Genomic DNA, 22,996 nt, shown 5'->3' with positions numbered 1-22,996 from the left:
ACGCCTTGGTTCATTGTGGCTATTGTATTATAACAACTATTGCGTGTTATCCAGTTGTAAAGAACATCTCGAAGTGTTCGTTCACGCTAGTCACTGCTCCCCATACCTTTGTATTAGACCACTGCCAGTAGCACACAGAAAGGGCACTTGGCACTCTTGGATGTAAAAAAGGAAGAAGCCCAATATAGTTATACGCATCTAATGGGTTAAACGGCTTTCGTAGTTACGGCCCAAAGTGTTTACTTTGTACACGTATAAGCGTGCCCTCTGACCGAACTTTCATATAAGAGTTTCAAACAAAGCTTCAAATACATGTTTATATATAATTTTTATTCAAAGTTTGTTCTTCCTTGAAATACATGTTTCCAAACATAATATAAACGGAATATTGCCTGGCCCTTTTTTTGTTCAGTAACCGACATTTTCATTGTGACTGTAAGGGACTTTGTTCTGACATTAACGATCATTTGTGGAAATGATTACAGGTTGCTGGAACTTAGCATTGTACTGGTCTTTCCCGAACCATTAGAATCCATGAATAGTTACCTAACATCTACAACAAAGAGACTTGTATAAATACTACAATGGATGGTTCTAGTTGTCTAGAATTCCGAAAACTTTAACAAGTAAACCTATGGGTTTGCCTATGATCTTGGCTTTGGGCTTTGATTCGTTATGGATATCATCAAAGACAAAGTAATGAGTTTTAAAAATATACGCTTGCATGCATAGCTTAATCCTCATCCCCAAAGAAAGATCAAACCCGACTTATAATCAACCATACGCCTTTAACAGAAACAAGTAAGCATTATGTCCACAAATTCGTTGATAACAAACTTTTCCAAATGATTTACGCATTTCTACAAGAGGCACGCATTATTGAAAGTTCCACAAGGGGATAAACATTTATAGCTACTCTTGAAAGCTTAAAACATTGTATTTTGACTTGAGTTGTTCTCAATGTATCCAAATTGAGGTTGAAAGGAAATTAATTGCCTAATTGTAATCATTTGGTTCAGTAATTGAGACTTTCATCTGCTTTTAGGGACCGTGTTAACATAGGGACCGTAACAAACCTTTGTGGATGCAGTATGACTCTAACAATGTTTTATAACGTCGACCCTCTTTTAAGTAATGTAGTTTTAGAGAAACAGGTAATTTTTCACCCACAAAGTTCCTTCAAAAAAAGGTGCATATCGCCTTTCTCTTTTTGTAGTGAAGGTATAATATATTTTTATTTAAACTTCGATGGCCAATTGAACCAAAGTTGTACAGGTTTGTTATGTTAGGATACACCAAGTGAGGATAATCACCAAAAGTATACCCTGCCTTTAAAGGTAGGTCTGCTGCACATGGGCGATAAGAGTTTTATATTCTGTTATTTTTCTTCGAATCATGGGCAAAGAAAGGCGTTTCCGTTTAGGAAGGTGAGCAGAACCCCATTGCGCAAGTCATGAGCTCCGGGGTGTTTGAACCCAACCAGTGTGACCGAATCCCCCCCCCCCCCTCCCACCCAATCTCTCTCTCTCTCTTGACACAGCCTTGTTTTTGTAGGAAGTGAACTTTATACCAAAGTGATTGAGCGACACGTGTATCAGATCACCACACGTGGAAACAGTGAAGAAGGTTGGACAAGTTTCCATACGCTTTATACGAAGAGTATTTAGTTTTTAAATATCGAATTGAAAATGCGAAGTCTCGTAAAATTAGGTTAATGGATAGCTAAGGTATGACCTTGAATAGTCTTTGAGAGGGCAGGGCCATTTTTATTTTACATAGGGCACTTCCAGGGTATTGATACATTATTATATATATTATAATACACAACAAGTTATTCATCAGGCGAAATCTTGTAAAATTGTATTATTAGACTAAGACTTGTAAAGACGCCCCTAAAGTGGTGTAAGTTGTGGCATAATCAGACAATGTCATTGGGCGAGGGGGCAAGAAGGGGCAAATACACCAGGCCTGCAATGTCAGTCTTTAGAGGGTAAGGCTGTTTTCATTTTGCAAAGGGCACTTCCATAACAAGATGTTGAAGTCTTGTCGGGAAACCTGTGAAGGAGCACCAAAGGCTAGGCTCAGGGGCAACGGAGGCCATAGCCTTTAGGACTGAGACATTATACAGTTTATTTAAAAATAGTTTTCAGGGTGAATGTTTTTAATTATTGGATTGAACTAACGTTTTGAAATGTGCATAAAAAAGCTTGGGCGCAAACCTCCACAAGAATTTCGGAAGTGGGTTTTGATCAAGCCCCCCTTCCTTTGGACTCCGTCGTCAGTTAATTGAAATCACCAGAGCACAATGTGCTACAGTCTGATCTCGCCCATTACAGCTCAGGCCCCCGACCTCACGGCATCTTACTACGGGCAAGCAACGTCTTAATTCAGGCAGGGGCCTACCGTAAGATAAGGGCATTAGAGGGGAAAAGGGTGGCAAGCTTAAACTTGATATCACTTTTCCTGATCTCATTTCCCCCATTCATTAATGTATAATGCGTGACATCATACAACATCGCAGTTGATTTTAAAAGTGTGTTTTTCCCCGAGCCTCGTGGAATCTCGAGGGAATGCCGAGAGGTGACTTCAGGACGGGAGTTGAGAATCATAACCGCCTGATCACCTGGTGAGAGTTTGTATTTTTCACCACAAGTTTCAGTGTCAGTAAACTCACGCGGAAAGAGGGCACAATGCTATCACGGGGAAATAATGTATACGCAAGTTCAAAGAGGTCATCATCAGGGCCCGATTTCGAACAGCTGTTTAGCAGAAAAATACACTGCTTGACAAATTTCTTTGCTTAGCAAAAATGGTGAAACAGTACGCGCTACCTCACATAGCACCATAAATAGTGCCAATTTACGATGGACTCCTTCCGCTTCTTGAGAGAGTCCAGCGGATTTGGCACTATTTATGGGGCTTTCATCATAATACTATAGAGGGAAACATTGTTGAGTTGTAAACTTTTAATAAATACAATGTAGAGTTTTTAAGGAATATTTCTCACCTGTGAGTGTTGTATCATGCGTATGAGGTTCGATTCCCATCTGTTTACCTAAAGGTCAAAGGTTGGACTCTCACAGAAACAGTTATTCCATTTGCATATTCCTTTGCCTTACAGTTACACTTCTCTTGTCCTGAATACAGTCGACACGTGTTCGTTGTTCAGTCAGTAATCCCCTGTCATTACAAGTTTGATGCAAAGACGATTACATCAAAGCTTCAAGGTTGTGTTCACACAGTTTGCAAAGTAGCAATAATAACTAACAAGGCTGCTCACTCCACGACAAACAGCTTCATTTAGTAATATACAGCAGGCCCTTTGCAACTTCTGGTCGAGATATTATTAGTAACAAGCATCTTCGCTACAACTTAATTAGCGGTGTAAATTAGGAGATTATTTGACAGCTCGAGGACAACTCGACAAGCTTTAATCCCGGTACATAGTTATGCATTCTAGATTTATAGTGGTCAACATCACATTATAGAATGTTCCTGCTATAGAAAATGTTATAAACTTGACCAAAAAGATTCCACAAAGTTTCAAGTTCTAAGTTCAGGAGTTCTGTTGTGAGCCAATAAACAGCGCCACCATGTGACTGCTCTGGTCAAGTGTGTCTATTGTCCGTTGCTCAAAGAACTTTTGTCCAATAACAACTGTTTATGAATGGCTCATTACTAGCTCTCTCGAGCAAAACATCACGTTTGTGGTCTGTGGTTATGTTGCTTATTCTTTTGTACTGTTGGGATTTCGTTAGTTTTCAAAAGCTTGGTTTAGTGGGTGGGATTTGTTGATGAAGGATGTTTGCCGATGACATACCACACTATAAAATTAGATTAGATTAACAAAACAAAAAACAAAAACACCTGTCACATTTAAAAATTGTAGAAATTCGTTTCCCCTGGCAAATGACTAATGACAAAAATATAAATCATACGGTGAATTTGGTAATCAATACACCAGTGCATGCTTATGTGAAGTTCAACTGTCTTCAACTATCTAACTTCTCTCGATGTATCAATTATTCATTAGATTAAACCAATGATTTCTTGAAGCCAAATATAACCAAAAAAAGCTTTGATATTGCCTCTGCAAAATAAACACACACGAAAACACCCCGACCTAAAACAGATTTATCCTGCGGAGACACTATGTTGTTCTTTCCTTTAACATCATCCTTTGCACACAAATCGCTGTGATAGTCTTGAGAATTCCGTATGGCGCCTTTTTTAATTCCATATTCCCCCTCAAGGGTCTCCATATATTTTAAAATTCCCGTTAAACATTTTTGCAACAATTATAAAAATGTGGTTTTGTAGTGCGTAGGCGCTGTGCGTAATAATTGTACCCACTTTCTTTACAGAAAGACATCAAAACCCGACACGGTAATTGTTGCGTCCTCCAAGGCATACACCGCACCCAAATTGCCCCAAGTTTACCTTAATATAAACCCAACCATCCCAGTCTACCAAGTTTATAAGTCTAGAGATTTGCAACACCCACACGTGCTGTATATTCTACTCAGGATCAAAGACGCGCTGGAAATGAAACAAAACCACAGGGAAAATTGAATATCAAAGGTCCCCAGTCAAGACCGTTCACACTGAAGGCCCCAGGAGATTCCAAGACTATGAAAACCGCACACAGGAAGACTGTCTGCAAAACCACATAAATTTCCTCACCTAATTTCTTGCTTGGTGCCCTTTATAGATTGTTACGTCTAGAATAACGTACATGGCCACATGTTCACAGGATACAACAGCTCACCGAATCCTGAAAATAATTAGTAAAAGTTAGTAATTGTATGACACAAAAGTAGGATTTGAAACTTTGCATGGTGGGAGTATACTCAGGTGAGGTTTGCGGTAGCACCATGTGTAAATATCTTTTGAGAATTGTTGTTTCTGAAAAGAACTGGTGGTTGACAACTCAACGTTTCGATCAGTATGCTCCGATGTCTTCATGAGAAAATAGACGTGGAGCCTGCCCACCAGTTCCTTTCAGAACCAACACTACTCAAAAGATATTTATACTTACCGCAAACCTCACCCGGTTGTTTAATCATTATGTGTACTATTATAAGGTTCTTTATAATCATTCAGTTCAATAATAATTTTTGGGAAACCACAAAGCGGGAAGAGCATTTTGTAAGATTAAAGGAGGGGTCTATTTTGGTGAAATCGGCAAATTGGGCATCATAATAATTTGTGAATTATCGATAATAATAATATTTAGAATTCTAAATAAGTATGAAGGCTTTTTGAGAAGCCGAGACTTGCGGTGAGATACCTAAATCCTGATGGACAGACTAACAGAACGTAAACAGGAACAAGAACGCACGGACGGACAAACAGATTGAATAAGACAGACAGTTTGGAGCTCAATGAAAATGCATCGTGTACGCGGAGGTATTGGAAGACATTATACTTTATCGTTAAAGACACTGGACACTATTGGTTATTGTCAAAGACCAGTATTCTAACCAGTATCCCAACATATGCATAAAATACCAAACCTGTGAAAATTTGTACTCAATTGGTCGGCGAAGAATTACGAAAATCAAAATCTAATTATGAGGTCTCAAAATCAAATTCATCGAAAATTACTCCCCTCTTCAAAACTACATTACTTCAGAGGGAGCCCTTTCTCACAATGTTTTATACTATCAACCTCTTCCCATTAATACTCGTTACCAATTTTAATTAAAAAGGTTTTGCTACAAATATTTTTGAATTCGAGTCCACGACCTTTAAATTGTGAACCCTGCTTCGGAGCAGTCCCTCCTTCTAGCACTATCAACAACATTATTGGGCACCATAACCGCGTTTGACTGACGTCATCAGAGTGGAGGGCTCACCCAAAACAACAGAGTGGGATAACACGTCCCCGTGACGTCACACGCATGCGTGGACAACCCGGAGGAGTCCCGGGAGTTCCCGGATGTCTGACAGAATGAGGGTAGTCGCTGGACTACGTCAGCGGAAGGATCTGGGCATTAAGAGCCAATTTACGACGGGCAGTTTGTGATTAGCGTTATGGAGGAGTGGAAAAGGTCAAGTCAGAGCTGTTATTTGTAACTGATTGGGAACGGGTTGAACTTGTCAAACTTCTTGGCTGAACTCAGCCGCTGAGATTTGCACATTTTTGGCGGGAAGCCAGAAGAGCTGACGGCAAGGTTATAATACGTCTTGTATGGATATCCTTCACTTTAAAAGTGATGAGCGCAACATTAGCAAAGTTACCAATAATAATCAGGGTATCGTTTGTGATCAGCTTCTGACACCACACGCCAACCGAACACTCATCCATCAGAACACTCTCCCCTGCTCACAACTGGACTTGAGGCTCCTTTGCTGCTCCCCAAATATGGAACAACCTCCCCGTACGCGTCAGCAATCGTAACTCTTTGACATTATTACAAATAATCAAAACTGATTTGTATTAGATGTCATTTGCTGTAGTAATAGTTCCATTGGTTTTGCTCTTCCAGCCTAATCTTGATGTAAAGGCGCTAACCAAATATTTAGTTGTATGTATGTATGTATGAAAGTACCACCTTCTCATCACAAATATGTCGTAAGAGCCCGAATGCTGTTCAAAGTAACGAGTACCACAACTAATTTCAACTTCAGTTCGCTAGAATGCACACCACAAGTCGATTTGGGCTTGTGAGGAAACACAAAGCATTTTGTTCAGTGATGTAATAGTTTTATTTATTTCAATACACAGATTCTCCCCAATGGAATGTTGGAATGTTTCAATATTAAAGTATTGACAATAATTGAACACCTTTTGCTGTTTCAAACTATAAGGCACACAGCCTCGTGGTCTGAGAGGCGTGTGTGTACGCATCATGGCTCGTTTACTTTGTTCAAATGTATATAGAAAAGTTTGCGGTAACACCATGTTATTACATGGTGTTACCGCAAACTTTTCTATATTTGTTCAAATGGTTAAATAATTTTCAAGTGAGTATAATTATTGGAGATCGGAAACCCGGTTTGTTATGGAAGCGTATTGCCACAACATAAATATTAAAATTCGTGTGTACACGATAAGTCCAAACTTTTCGTGTTCTCTCAAACTACTTTGAGCTTTAGTGGGAGGTTTAGAACTGCGGTCTGGTAATCATTTCAGTTCCAAGAATCAAGTCAGGAAGATTCAAAAAGGCAACGGAAGAGGGAAATTAAAGAAAACTCTTAATGTATCCCGGAATGACGAAGACTAAAAAACCACAGAAGTTTCTGAAGGCTATTATGGCACCAAACGGGCTCATCAGAGAGTTCCAGAAAGTCCGCTCCCAGAAGTATTCTGACAACTAGACTCCTATCACGTTCATTTATATTTCATACACTATTCGGCCAGGCCCGATAGGGGGCAGATTGGTTTTATTTTACATTTGTTTATTGATTTATTACTTTATGTTTGTTTTTATTTTGATGAATCATGTTATATTACAAAAAAAGAAAAAAAGAAAAAAAATATTTATCGATATAATTCTTTTTGTTAAAGGAACACGTTGCCTTCGATCGGTCGAGTTGGTCTTTGAAAAGCGTTCTGTATTCGTTTGTTGTAAAATGTATATGGTTAGAAAGATATTGTAAAAGTAGAATACAATGATCTACACAAATATGCCTCAAAATTGCATGGTTTTCTTTTTACCCTGTCATCTAACACGGTCGGCCATTTATGGGAGTCAAAACTTTGACCCCCATAAATGGCCGACCGTGATAGTTCGCGACTTAAAAGGAAAACCGTGCAATTTTGAGTGATACTTGTGTGAATCATTATATTCTACTTTTAAAACATCTTTCTAACCATAAGCATTTCATAACAAATGGTTTCAAACGCTTTTAATAGACCAACTCGTCCGATCGAAGGCAACGTGTTCCTTTAAATTGGTTTGTGCAAGTTTTTTAAATATTTTTTTAAAACATATTTTATTTCTTCCCTTTTAAAGGGTGTGCTTCTTAAGAATATTTAAATCGCGTGTTGAAGTATGGTAATACTTGTTAGGGGGTATCCTTTGCCTATTCCCGGGCATGGTATGGATAAAAAGCAGTTCACACTACTCTATTACCCGAGGTTGCCCCGGGGAATTGCAGCTGACCTTTACACACTGTGTGACTGCTCTACCCAAGGTCTGCCCCGGCAAATGGGCATACCCCGGGGAATAGGGATAGTGTGAACGTGCGCCGGAGCAACCATGGGGTAAAACAAGTCTCGGGTCTCCATTGAGCTGTATTCCACGGAGATAAGGGATACTCTCTGCTGAGCGAATACCTGTCTACGCTTAGCAGCTTAGACATGAATCCCTTGGCTGAATTCCAACATAAAAACGCACAAAACTCAAATCTATAGTTTGCAAATATCGCCAAATATATTTCTGTATACTTTTCTTTCTTACACACAAGGGGTAAATCTACCACCAATGTTCAAATAGAATACCAAATATAAAATTTCCAACATCTGATAATAGCTGACAAAACACCACGTGCGGAACCACAGTTAGAGTAATCCCGTATATACACTTCGTATATAACTGTAATAGTATTATGCAAAACAAATTTATTACATATTTAAATAAAACATACTGCGCTTCTGAGGTGCTAAGCAAAACTGAAAAGGGGGAGGACAAGTTAAGAAGATTTTAGCTGTTGGTTTATCATTATGACAAAGTTATTTTAAGTTGAAAAACTGATCAAAAGTTGTAAGAGAAAAGAAAAAACACCAGCGTGGCAACCGTTGAAAACATACAAAAGGGTATTGAGAAATTCTTAATGCAATATACACATGTACCATTATATTGCTGGCAGTTATATATTTAAACAAAGCCATGACTCCATAGTGGCATTGGAAAATGTACCCACTGTATTCGGTTCTGTTTCGAGACGAATTATTGTGGAGAAAATCCAACAAAAAGAATACAACTCTAATTTACATTTGATATCGATACTGAGAATGTTTATCGATACGGATAGTTTTATCAAAACTGTTACTTTTAATCGATACCTTTTTATTTGTACTAAGAGTTTTATCGATACCGAGACTTAATGTCGATACCTAGACTCGATATCGATACTTGGACTTGATATCGAAGCTGCGAACAATTACATGTTTACTCTAAAGCTGTTTAATCTACCAAACCAGAAAACATATTTAAAAATATGAACTTTATCAAACTTTCATTCCAAAACTACAACTTTCACTTCAAATTGTTAATCACATTTTGTTTTAATCCCATACAAATTTAGGGCGTACCCGATATGTTTTTTTATTAACACAATCCTAACAAACTTCGTGTGAAACGACAGTGTGTAGCCTACATGTTCTAGAATCCTTGCGAAATTATCTAAGACAAAGCAAAATGAAAACCAGTGGCATATGAAAAAGTAACCAACATTCGCTCAAAAAACACCACAAAAGAGTAATGAAGGAGATTTAAACCTTCTATCTAAACAAGATGATAACCAAACTGTTATCTTTCCACACATGTGTGCACAACACCACAATGAAAATGCATTCTATAGAGAGAGTGGACTCTGTTAATCTACTTCTACCTCCATGGTTCAATGAAAGAATAACACGGTTAAACCAACTTCCGTCTTATTTCGCTAAATCACCAGTAAAATTACGAGTCATTTCAATCGAGACAAACAAAATAGCCAGGCATGTACAACGTGCCCTTCATCGCTGCTAATAAATTTATAAATCCAGCACATTTCAAAATATGAACTAATATAAACTGAAAAACATGAAAGTAGCATAATCAAAGCGTCTAATTTGAAAGGTGATACAAATTATTTCATAATCCGCATCATCAGCATTCTTTTAAGTTGGTGTTATTGTTAGAATAATACTCTTGTTTTTGTTTTTACACACAAATGGAAACTTCTCGTTCCAGTTGATATGGTGAAGGTAATTGTGGTAGAACTGGTGCATTACTTTGCTAGAACAAAATTTGAAGTCGTCTTTAAATTTTGAAATGAGCATGTACCCCATCTGAATGAACACAAACTATTGATCCTCACATTTCATTTGTTGTTTTGTTGTTGTGTTGTTTTTATAGAAGATGCCCAAAAAATGGTTAGTGGCCTGACGTTTTGACTATAACAGAGATTCTTTCTCTGAGATTACCAAAACACAATAATGTTATATTTGGGGGGGGGGGGGGTACACAATGCCACATTTCAACAAAGACATTTTTGGTATCATAAACCGAAATGTACTAGGCTCAATTTCACAGAGCTGCTTAGGCAGAAAATACCGTATTGCTCAACATGTTTCTGCTTAGAACAAAGAAGCAAGATACCAGTGACATTTTGTGCATGGTAACCTGGTAAGCTGGTAACCTTATTCTGGTAAGCATACTTTTGCTGTGCTTAGCAACTTGTTATACTTAAGCAGCTCCATGAAATTGGGCCCATGTGAAATTCGGCTCTGTTCATGAATATTTTTGACCAATTATACCATACATGTAGGTAATTTTAATTGATAAGTAGTTTCAAACAGCTCATTCTAATTTCCATAGAAGATCCCACAAATATCACTCCTCTAAAATATAAATTTTGGTCAAATTGTTAATTAACGTCTTGACCCTTTCCCTAGATTGCTAACCGACCTTATCCGCTATTCTTGTTTCACAAGGAAATGACAAGCATTTTAAGATGTCAAGTTCTGACCATGAATTCTGTTTAAATTAAGTTTACCATGCAACTCTATTAAAATATTGGTGACCTAGACCTAATTATGTAGAGCTGCTTAACCAGCAAAGTATTGCTTTACGAATTTCCTGCTAAGCAAAACAAGATAGAATACCAGTCACAAATTGAACATGTGAGATAGCATTTGGTAAGCATGCTGTTGTGCTTAGCTACTCTAGGTGCTTAAGCAGCTCTATGAAATTGGGCCCTGTGCCTAATTTTGAAAAGCTGCTTAAGTATACATTGCTTAACAAACTTCTGCTAAGCATAAATGAGCAGGATACCAGTAAGTCACAAAATTGTGCATGTCGAATATCATTTTGGGTGGTAACATTATTCTGGTAAGCATACTTTTCTTGTGCCTAGCTATGAAATGGGGCCATGGGCCTAATTTGGTAAAGCTGCCTAAAGTGGCAAAATACTACTTAACAAATTTCTGATACTGAGCTGGTACCAGTCACAAATTGTTTGAGTCAAATGTTATTTTGGCTGGTAACCTTATTCTGGTAAGCATATTATTTTCTTATGTTTGCTACCTTTTGTACTTAAGCAGCTCTATGAAATCGGGCCCTGTAGTTACATGTACATTTTAGGTGTGCATCCAAGAAACACTTTTAATCAGAACAAACAGGGAGCATAATAGATATTTTAAATCAATTGAGGTAAAACAAAGAAAAATAGATGAGAGTGGCGTTCAAACCAAAGACCACTGGAAACATGACAGTGCTCTCCCAATGAGCTGTAAGGAGTTGGTTATAGCACTGGCAGGTTGTTGTTTCAAATCCCACTCTAATTAATACGTCTTTGTTCAACCCCAACAACTTGAATACTTGTGTAATTATTATGAACTTGCAACTTCACATCAGAAATATACTATAATAACACAACAAAACCTTAAACTTTGCAGTGTAAAAAAAACCAAATATTTTCTTTCAGAATTGTACATTTTCTTCGCCAACGATATTGCCTTGTAAATAGTAGGATCCTGTTAGATTTACTATGTCTTTCTGTTAACAAGCTGAATAAAGTACCAAAAACACGCCACTTGCTAAATTGTGTGTGCAATCTTACTTCACAGTTTAATTATTACTCTTTGTCAAAGATGTCTAACTCTGAAAGTCACTGATGACTGTAAAGCTACTTGTTAAGAACCTCAAAACCTTTATCTTTCTAAAAATACACATTTCAATATACATAAAAACACAATTTGATTGTGTTTATTTGAAGAATTTACAAGAACGCATAACTCTTTAGTAGTACAATAACTGTGATATAAAACATGTACATAAAATCTCTTTCCCCACTCTGTCAGTTCAATCTGCAAGGTACGTATTCTAAACCTCTCAATATTATTTCTACACACCGCAAATTTAAAATATAAATCTTCTCTCCACACAAACGAGTATATAAACATTTCTTTCAATGGTGAAATATACTGACATTTACTATAAGTATCTATAGAAAAATGTGTTATACTTTATTTATTCTGTAAAGATATACGAAGTTAGTTCCTGATTATACTTGTGAAGGTGGGTCCTCTACAGGGCCCAATTTCTTAGAACTGCTAAGCACAAAAAAAAATGCTTAGCACGAAAGTTCTCCCTTTAAAAAAAACAGGATTACCAACCAAATTTAAATTTGTTGCATATTGCTTGTTGGTGGTATTCAGCTATTGTTTGCTTGTCCTAAAGATCACGTTGAAATTCAGTTGGCAATACTGTTTTAATCAAGGAAGAAATTTCATGCTAAGCAACGTTTTGTGCTTAGCAGCTCTATGAACTTGGACCCAGGTATGTTCACTTAACTGCTGAAGTTGAACTGAGCAATGTTGTTTAAGTTTTGAGGCAGTTGAAACAAGTTACAACCATCAACTATGACTAAAAGTAAAGTGCTGCCCATTAGAAAACATTAGCCTTTTCAAAGTATGGCGTACACAAGACTAAGTACTATTTGGTTTGGGTAAATTTGTCTGTATACACCCAAACCAAACAGTACACTCCTATAGTGTCCACCATACCTCAACAGGCTCATTGTGAGTGTCAAGTTCACATTTTGTTCATTGTGTTTATAATCTGTTATACAAACATTTCTAATCAAAATTGTCATAAAAGAACTCCCTTGCAGTGTGACAATAGTATTTTTTAGATTCAAAGCTGAAGTGATACATGCACATTCCAAAGTTGATTCCAAATGATATCAGGTTTTGTGTATTTCAAACATTGTTTTCCCTGATAATATTTTCCTGATGGACATTGTACACGAACATCACACATTCTCATTAATATTCTGTGTAAAAATATTTTAAATGTTTTACAAATCAAACAAAAATGAGAGATGTTTTGATGGATTTGTTGAAGTTTGAAAAGGAAGTGCATATAAAGACTGTTCCAAATGACACTATCAAGTGAACTACCAACAAAAAAAACAAATGATTTGCATTTTTTTTTTCATGAAATAAAATAGTGATTTTTTTGAAACATCATTTACAGTTTCACAACTTTCTTTAAGGTAGTACGTCACTATACAAATGAAATAGAACATAATCATGTTCCCTTTGAGCGCCATCAAAGTGATTTTGTCAATTTTTCTTGGTTATTGCTGTTGTTGCTTTTTGGTTTTGATAACAGAAGTTTTGTCAAACAAAACCTACATACTTTGAGCAGTTGCGTTGATATCTTCCATTTGGTATAAGTCACCACTCTCACTAGCACTGTCTGTCTTATCAGATGAGCCAGTTGGACTGAGTGGGTGATGAGAGTCGTCGATAATCAGATCTCCTTGATCTAGGTCCGACAATGCATCATGACCAGTCAAGTCCTCCTTGGGTAGTGGCAGCTTGCCTTCTCGCTCCAGGGTCATCCGGTGACCTCTGGAGCGCAGATGCTTGGCAAGATGACCTGGTATCCGAAACGCGATTTGGCATTCCTTGCACTTAAACGGGCGCGGGTCCGTATCATCAGCTGAAGATGGTAATTCCACAGCGTCCACTTTAGAGAGATGCTCTTGAGATCGTTCATGTTTGGCCAACATGATCCGCGTTGGGAATGACTGTACACACTCTGGACAAGAGAAAGAGTTTTCTTCAAGGTGGACACGCATATGGATCCGAAGCTGACTTGGTTTCATGAAAATCTTATTGCAGCTTGAGCACTTGTGATTCCCAACATGTACAGGTGAGAATAGCTCTTCCGGTGCCTCGCCAATTATTGAATCACCACTGGGTGAGCTTTCATATTGTGGTTGATGAGACACCCAATTGTGCTGAGATTTGGATTGTGAAACAGGTGGCACAAATGGACCGGGTGAAGTTCGCTTCTCATCTTGTGGGGGAAAAGTTGTTGTTGATTGAACTGTGGGTGTCCTTACTTGAGAGAGAATCGTCGGCGGCAGCTGCATCATCTTTGAAGGTAACATTGGGGAAACCAAAGGGGGGTGCATTGGCAAAGAACTACTGAAAGACGATCCTTGATTGGCGATGGGTAACTTTGGAGAAGCTAATGATGGTGGCAAAAAGGGTGACACGAATTGGGCCTTAGTGCTGTCTTGTTGCGAGGGGTTTAAAGAGGGTCTTGCCAACAGCAGCTGTTTGATTGCACTACATGTAAAAGTAACAGATTCAGGCATCCAGGAGGGAAAGGACTGTGGACGGTTTCCTGTGTTATTGATACTACCTGATACCATGAACCCTTGCCTTTTCTCGGCAGCAACTGGTCGTTTCTTTTGGCAGTGTTCATCTTCGTCATCTGAAATGGCCTCAACATACATAGGCAATGTACTGTGCTTGACTGGCTCAAAACTACTGATTGACTGGTGCGCAAGAGCAGCACTTGGATGACCTCTCGGTGAGGTTTGTGATTTCATTTGTTGTGTGGGTGACTGAATATGCAGTGGTCGTCCAAGGTTGAGGCTTGAGGTGTCCGATGGTCGAGTGATCTCTTGAATAGTAGGGAGGCCATGAGGTGCAATTGTTCTCTGCTGATGAGGATATGGCATAAAGCTGCTTGGGAAGGCTGGGTTACCTCCAGGGGCGATCTGTAAATCACTAGAAACCGCATGATGGGGAAATATTGGAGAATGTTTGTTTTGCATGGTGTGCATTGGCTTCACTCCAACAGCTTCTTGAGGTTTGTTGCTTGACTTGCCTTGAGAAGGTGTTACAAATGGGAAATGGGAGGATATTTCAGAAAAGTTATTCAAAGTTTGTGTAGGATTCGTCGAGTGCTCAATTCGCGATTGCATCTCTGAGGTAGATGGGGATGACGAAGCCTTTTCAGAGAATTTAGTATGCACAGATGTCATTGCTGCCGAATTAGACTTCTCATAAAGCTGCCTTGCTGACAAGATATTGTCAAAGCTTGAAACAGGCTGACTTAAGGGTCTTGGGGAAGGCAATGTCTCAATTACTCTGTCACTGCTACTTCCAGTTTTTGCCTTGAAGCTGAGGTCTTCTTGTACAGTTGTTGACAGTCTATATTGACTTGCTGTTGAAGGTGACTTTGTCAACACAATGTGGCCATATTTGTCTAGAACTGGAGGGTCTGGTGGAGTTTGGACCGGTCTTGGGTGTTGTGCAGGCTGAGAAATGAGGGTACCTGGATACAGTAAAGGCAGCTGTGACATGTCAAATCTAAAGCTACTCTCTTGGACTTTGGTATCCTCTGATTTCCCAAATGAAGCTGTCTGAGCCTTCTGAGCCTTTTCAAGACTAAGCTGATGCCTGTTTGTCAAATGTCGGCTCAACTTTCCAACAACCTCTGAACGGGAAAGTTTCACTGGTTGCTTTTCATCAACATTTTCTTTTGATGCTGAGGAAACAGTGCTGGGGATTGAGCCTGTAGAATCTCGCCTGGGCCTGTCTTGGTTGTCGCTGTGCACTTTCTTCATGTCTTCCGGATGGCACTGGTGCCACACTAAAGGTCTCCCTTGGCTATCTGAATGTTCACGCATCTCTTGGATATTGGGAACAGAGCTATAGCGTTCTCTTGGTGGCACTGTAATGTTTATTGGGACAGCGCTTTCGGAGTGAGTTTCAGATATGTCATCATCCTCATCATCCTCGTCGTCTTCATCCGATGTGTCACCATCTGCAGAGTCAGTATCCTCATCATCAGCATCTGAGAATTGATGCTCCATGCAACTTTCATCCATTGGTGAGAGACCATTCTTTATACACTTTTTGCTATGCGCTTTTGACTTCATGTGTTTTGTGAGGTTACCTTTCGTCTTGAAAGCAAAGTTGCAAATGTGGCATTGATACGGTCTCATATCAGTGTGAGTGCGGATGTGCTTCTTCAACATGCTGGGTTTCTTGCATCGGATGCCACATTCTTCACAGACGTACTTGCCACGGCCTCGACCACGGACATAAACATAATCCTCGTTAGATTTATATCCACCAGCAAATATCTGAATACGGCTTGGTTCATGGTCAGAACCATCTTTTGGTTTTTTGTCTTTAACTTTGAGCAAGTTACTGTCAATAGTAGCTTTCTCTAGTGAAGATCCAGCATCAAAAGGTCGGTTTGATCCACTATCCATTTCCTGCTTCTGTTGCGCTTCCACCAACGTTTGACTTTCAGATTTCTTGATGGCTGATTCAGGCTTCCAACCAGCAGAGTCGGTCACTATACCACATTGTGGTGGAGATATACTTGTTGTGACATAGTAAAAACGAGGCTTTTTATTTCGGCCAGAATCGTACAAACCGAGATGAGCTTTCCAAGAGATTCCAAGCGGATGTGAAAAGTCTCCACTAGGTCTCCAGTTTGAATACATGGATACCTTTCTGTTTGGTCCTTGTTGAACAAACATGGGTTGTGGCCGTTTAACACAGCAAAATGTTGTCTGTGTGACTTTGGGGTTTCGTGCTGTACTGCGTGACAACGGTGGCAACTTGATTCTCTGTTTTAGCGCAGAATTTGTCTTCACAAGACTCAAATTATACTTTTCGTACTTGTTCTGGGAGTTGTGTTTCTGTGGTTGGACACGCTTGTATCTGGGTGAAAGACTGGTACTTAGAGTTGGCTGTTCTCCAGGAGGCTGAAAGCTCGCCATAGGACTTCTCAAGGGTGAAACTAATGCACTTGAGGCTGCACTAGGAGTTGAAGGAGAAAACATAGATTGCGGACCTGGGAAACCAGTCGGAGGTTGTGTTGAAGATGGAGATGGAATGATGAAATATTGAGTTGAACCACTCTTAGATCCTGGCGTAGGGGTTGCAATGGGTCCTATCATCATTGTGCCTTGTGTGGATGTGATCAAGCTTTCAACTTTCCCACCTGCATTGTGAAAAGCGTGAGCCATCAATCTCCCTAGTTCACGTGCCGACTCTACGGGAGTGCTGGGTGTATTTGCTTTCATAGGAGATGCTAGTTTCATCACCGACTCTGCAATGGAGAGTGCTTCTGGTGTCAGCAAACTTTTGGGATCAATTTGTAGAAGAGGTTTTGGAGAATCAGTACCACCAGGAGATTTTACACGTGATGTCAAGGGGGACTTCAGGTCTAATGTTAAATGGCGTCTAGAAGCAGGAACTGACGGTATGGTTGTACTGTTTTGTTTGCTGCCATCATTCCGTGGTGATCTCGGACTCCGAGTGTTCCTATCTAGCTTCATCTTTTTCGGCTCAGGAGATGCCATCTCTCTTTGCTGGCTAATAATATTGGGGCTTGTTATGGTAGGTGGCATTTGAGATTCCTGCTTTAAAGGACTTTCACTGTATCTAGGACTACCTCCACGATGTACTGAACCACCTTTAGATGATGAGACTGGCAAGAAATGAGACACTTGTTCAGTTTCACTCAGATGGCTTCTATTCTCCATATCTCTTGGACTGAGTCTTGGTGCATATGACGAACTGTGTGCAACTGCTGCAAGTAATTGCATAGCGATGGGTGCTGCATTATCAGAATCTGGGGTCGCCTTTCCCTTCAGAGATTTGGTAGGATCCTCTTTTGGCCAGGGGGACTTCACCCTTTCAGTATGTCTCTCAGGATCAACAAATCCTTCAGTCATGGAGAAACTCCGCTTCCTGTTTCCAGCCAAAGAGGATAAATGTGGAGAAAGGTTGGGCTTTTTTGAAGCTACTGCCAGTAGATGTAATCCTTGACTTGCTGGTGACGCTGCCCCTGGACTTCTTGTTGAGATAGGGTACTTGTATGGCCATGGAAACCCTGCGAATTGTTTCTCTCTGGGTTGGTTAACTTCAAGCTTCAGCTCTATATTGGTTGGTTCGCCCTTACTCTGCGTTCTAGTATGCTGAATAACAGACACCTCTGAGGTGGACGGCGGTATATAAACACTTGATACTGATCCTCCACTCTGTTGATTCACTGATGTACTTTGACCAGGAATTTGATTCTGGAGCATTGAATAAGGAGACAGATTACAAGCATCTGATGTCAAAATGCCAGCAACTGAGGGTAGAGGACTAGAGTAGTGATTAGTTTGATTAGATGCCATGTGGCTTGGAACTGATGTGACACTTCTCTGCTTGGATGTCATATGGCTTGGCAATGATGTCATGTGACTCGGAATACCCATCATCTGACTTGTATTTGACATCATCGGACTAGGTAATGACGTTGTATTACTTGGCAGAGATGTCATACGACTGGGAACAGTTGACATGTGTCTTGGCATTGAAGGACTTGACACAGAAGTCATGTGACTGTGACCGGTTGACATGCGGCTCTGCAATGTCATCATATGGCCCGGGACTAACGTCAAGTGACTTTGTCCAGAAATTGAATGGCTCGGCATTGATGTCAAGCTAGATGTAGTTGCCGTGAGAGGGTGTGATGGACTTGGTTGTGAAGTCACATGTCCTGGAAAAGATGCATAGTGAGAACCATGAGGACTAGCAGCAACATGTTTGTCAAGACCCTTCTGAACATCTGCGGGTGTTAAAGATGAAGCAAGATTTGTCACAGGGTGTTTAACATTGCTTGTGGCCAGTGGTGATACTGCAGTGGGAATGTCCTTGATTTTTCTGGCTCGTCGTTTTGGAGAAGAGGGTCCCATAGGCAGGTGCCCACCAAGTGCTTCACTTTCGGATTTGTATTTCCTTCTGTGACCTCTCAACTCGGAGATCCTTTGGGAGACATTAACATCTTCGGTTGTAGGAAATGATATAGGCTGTCTTTGATTCTGCATCTGTGGCCAAATCTTTTGCTGTTGGAGAGAACCACGCAGCTGGGTCATGGCAGAGTCTCCACCCTGCGGTACTGGCCAAGACGTTCCCTGGAAAAATTTCATCATTGGAGAGCCTGGTTCAACTTTGAATTCTCCTGAAACATGAACAGGAGACTGCTGCGCAATCTGTGCTAATCTATGAGGTCTGTCTTTCATTAAGAGGTCTTTGATGGGATTACTATTGTCTCCAAGATTCCCAGATGAATGGACTAGAGTGTCTAGCTTTGCTGTTTGTACATCTGGATGTCTTGGATTCTGCTGTTGGGATTTCAATACCTTTTCCAGCAGGTTTCCTTCTCCTGGCAAAGGATAATCGGCCAGAGGTGAATGAGTGAAACGAGATTGGTATTGGGGTTCAGATGAGGAGTCCCTCTTATGATGTGTAGGAGAATTTAATGTAGTGTACTCCGAGTAAATTGAAGAAGGTACACTTCTTGCATCTGTAGTCTTTTTCTCATTGATATGTAATGGGTCCATTGCGAAGTCCATCCTTGGTGAATTGTTTTCACTATCCCTCCGAGAAACACTAGTGCGGCGTGGCTTTACAGATTCAAGGTCGGCATTGTCCACAATAGCTCGGTTTTGAGAAATAAGAAGCTGAATCCGCTCCTGCAGAGACTCTTTGGACACACCTTTATTTTGACTTGAACCGTTGCTTGTATCACCAACACTAGGGTTGCCTGCCTCTCCTTCAAGAGCCATGGTCAGAGAGTCTTCAGGAATACCCTGCACAGGAATCTGCACGTGATACTGACCGCCTGACTTGACGATGTTAAACCCTGTGATCGGAATGAATTTACCAGAGGTTGTTGTCGATGCCTCGTTTGGCTGGGATGCAGGAGTTGCTCCTGGAGTTCCATGTTGAGGGTTCAGGACAGGTATGGCCCGTCTTGTTTCCATATCGATTCGGAAACCAGCAAGCTCTCCAGGTAGTAGTGTCTTCAAGAGCTGGCTTGAGGAAGCCCCTGATGCTGACATCACCACTTCCTCATCAGGTCTACTTCCGGACACACCCTGAAAATCTTGTTGTGAAGGTTCAGCAACAGATGCAAATGAATTGTGAGATGCCTTTGATATCTGGTCAGGGATCAATGTACTCAGAAGTGGCATTTCCTTTTTGATATTAGCTGTTGGTAGTACTGAATTTGGGGTAGGAACCAAACTGTTGGAATGTCTTAACATGGTTTCCATGCTACTTTGGCTGTCTGCTTGATGCCTAGGAATATCTGGTACTGCAGCATGGCTCCTATGTACTTGCATCATGGGAATGTTAAATTGATTGGTATTTGAGTCTGTCAGTGATGTCATTTGTTCCGTCTCTGACCGTGGCTTAGAGCCAACTTGCACTTGGCTAGTAGTGTGTGAACACTTGTCTGTCAATTCCGTTTGACAGGTGGTTGCATCACAAGCTGCTACTTCGTCTTCGCTTTCAGTTTCTTCTGAATCATCTTCATCAAGTTCCACTGGTGAGAGCTTAGATAGGTCATCAGAGTTTGGAGTATTTCCTGCCTTTATAGCATGTGCATGGGTTTTGCAGTGCTTGTAAAGGTTGCTTTTTGTCTTAAAGGAGAACCCACAAGGTAAACAGGGATAAGGACGCTCCCCAGTGTGGGACCTGATATGCTTCTTCAAGACGCTAGGCTTGGTGCACCTGCGTCCACAGAAATGGCAAACATGCCGTCCCAGTTTCTTACAACATTTCTGTGCATCTTTGGCAGTGGTGTCCTCAGCAGTATCTGAAGCATTACTTCTCGTGCTGGACTTCCTTGTGCGATTGTGACTGAAAGTGACAGAGTCTTGAGTGCTTGGTGCTGTATAAACAAGTTTCAAACCTTGTTCTTCTAGAGAGTCAGAGTGCAGTTGATATTTCACTACGCCTTTATCTGATTCACTGATTTTCGTTGAGCTTCTTTTGTTAAAGCCAGCATGTGCACTCTGGGAAACCATGCGATTTGAACTGGTCACTGTTGGCACCCTACCAGGAACTGTGTCTCCACAAGTGGGGGTAAAGCTCATCGTGTTTAGTTCAACATCAGTTATTTGCAATAAAGCCTCAAGAGCTTGTTGCTTTGAGACCGTGTCCTGTTTAGAAGGCAGTCCCTCGGACACTGAGCGCTGCCTACGCTGCCCAATATCTGCGCTAATCTTTGGAAATCTAACAAGTGTTTCAGCACTTTCCCTTTTGACTGACTGATACTGTGGAATCAAGTTTTTTTGTTTTGGTGACGTCTGCAATGTTAGTACCTCAACCTCTGTTTGACTTGTCTGAAGGCAGCTCTCAGGTGCCTTCGCTGGAGATACTGGGCTCTTTTTAGGACTTTCAGAACCTTTCCTGGAGCTACTTTCAGTGTCTTTTGACTTGTCCTGGACGTCTTTTTTGACTTTGGTTGCTCTCTTGAGACTTCTCTCCTTGATCATATCATACTTGTTTTTGTAAATGTCCAAGTCAAAGATACTGCTATCGAACCCGATGTCTTCCCCCGACGGTGGGGACTTGAACTCTGTATCCTCGGACACCTGCTCCTTGTTATTGTTTTGATTTAGACTTGAAGGGCCGTCATTAACAATAGGGATCTTTGGAGACTGCTTTGCTTGAAGAGATTTGACAATGCGCTTGTTGCGTATTTTCTTGGCGATTTTCACTTTCATGGCACTCTTGTAACGATGCTGTTTCTTGGTAGCTCTGTGCTTGCCCTTTTCAGTGGTAGATGGCATGGCAGGTTGTGTAGAGGTCTTGGCCAATGCTTCTTCATCTGTCAATGGAAAATACAGAAGGAAAATGTCATTTATTTTGTAACATTGCCATTTTGCAAGTTTACATGGACCCTTTCTCTATGCATGAACCTGGTACAAGAATATGTGTAGCACGTGTCACATGTAGGTGAACACCCTCAGACAATTAACAAACTTTAACTGTATGGAATGGAGAATGATCAGATACCAGCAAAAGAAAATGCTGAACACAATTACATGTACACGTGTATAGTACATAAACAGTATGATCATGTACATTCATGTACAGATCAGAATATTTTCCGCTTTAGAATGTGCCTACAAGGGCAGGTCATTTCCATTTTGCAAAGGGCACTTCCATTGGAAAATCTTAGAGTCTATGGCAAACTTTCGAAGGGGCACCAAGTCCAAAACCAGGGCAACAGAAGCCATGAGCTCTGTGGACTCCATGGACTTCCAGTCAGAGTTTAATGCATTAACCAATATCACTGTAAACAAATTGAAAGAACACATTTGTGGAAAACTTGCAGAATAGTGAAATGACAAGCTAACTGGTTAGCTAGTAGCCTCTAAAACAGTTATGGGCAAACCCTCCGAATGTACTCGTTTCTTGCATCCTTTTCCTGTCATTTTGACATGTTGAACTTGTGCTGTGACTGGTATTAGCAAAGCCCTAAATTTTGACCCGAGGTGAGATTTTAGTTTTGTACAACTCAAGAATGTTTGCTTTCATTTGATACCGAATTTTAGATACTTGTTAGGTGTTCGTGATACAGCCCGAACACCTCTTACTTTTGTTCGGTTAAAAAAAAATCTCTTTTATATAACTTTCTATGCGATGAAACAATTATTTCAAGATAACAGTTAAGTTGTTGGAACCTACATGTACATGTAGGTGACTGTAATGTGTCTCCCCACATTGCTATTTGTTATGACCAAAAATAGCCTAATACCTTATTTTGCTCATTTATAATAACAAAGTCTTAGTCATCATCTTTTTGCACAAACACCAATCTTGTGGAAAAATTTGTTCAACTTTGACAAGTCAAGTTTAGGGCGTTAACTAAAGCCATTCATGCTCTCTAGATTTCACAATCCTTCCCCTGGCAGGGTAACAAAGTAACATGTCATGTGTTTAATTGCAATCAGGTGGATCGAAATACTGAATTCAATTTTTTCCAAACATACATGTATTGAATTGTAGGCACTGAGTACACGTACATGTAGTATGTAATGTACATGTACAACTGTACTTCCCGTGTAATGTGTGTTTGTTTTGTCTTTTTCATAAAAAATGCGAAGTAGAAAAGGAAACTAATGTTTGTAGAATTTTTCGAGAGATCTTTCACCAAGCAAGCAACAAGCA

The 22,996-nt window shown here is 40.1% G+C and overlaps 1 protein-coding gene across 1 annotated transcript in view; it reads right to left on the bottom strand.

The window, feature by feature from the left end:
- Positions 1–12,313: 12,313 nt before the first annotated feature.
- LOC117301167 (zinc finger protein 40-like) overlaps positions 12,314–22,996 on the bottom strand; it is a 28,221-nt gene continuing 17,538 nt past the window's right edge. The window contains exon 3 of the mRNA XM_033785067.1: positions 12,314–21,650. Within this exon, the coding sequence (XP_033640958.1) occupies positions 13,351–21,650 (8,300 nt within the window). The 3' untranslated portion in view covers positions 12,314–13,350. The remainder of the gene's footprint in view (positions 21,651–22,996) is intronic.

The sequence above is a fragment of the Asterias rubens genome, chromosome 16, assembly GCF_902459465.1.
Source record: "Asterias rubens chromosome 16, eAstRub1.3, whole genome shotgun sequence".
NCBI classification, from domain to species: Eukaryota; Metazoa; Echinodermata; class Asteroidea; order Forcipulatida; family Asteriidae; genus Asterias; species Asterias rubens.
The sequence above is the reverse complement of the archived record's forward strand: the minus strand, read 5'-3'. Positions and strand labels throughout refer to the sequence as shown.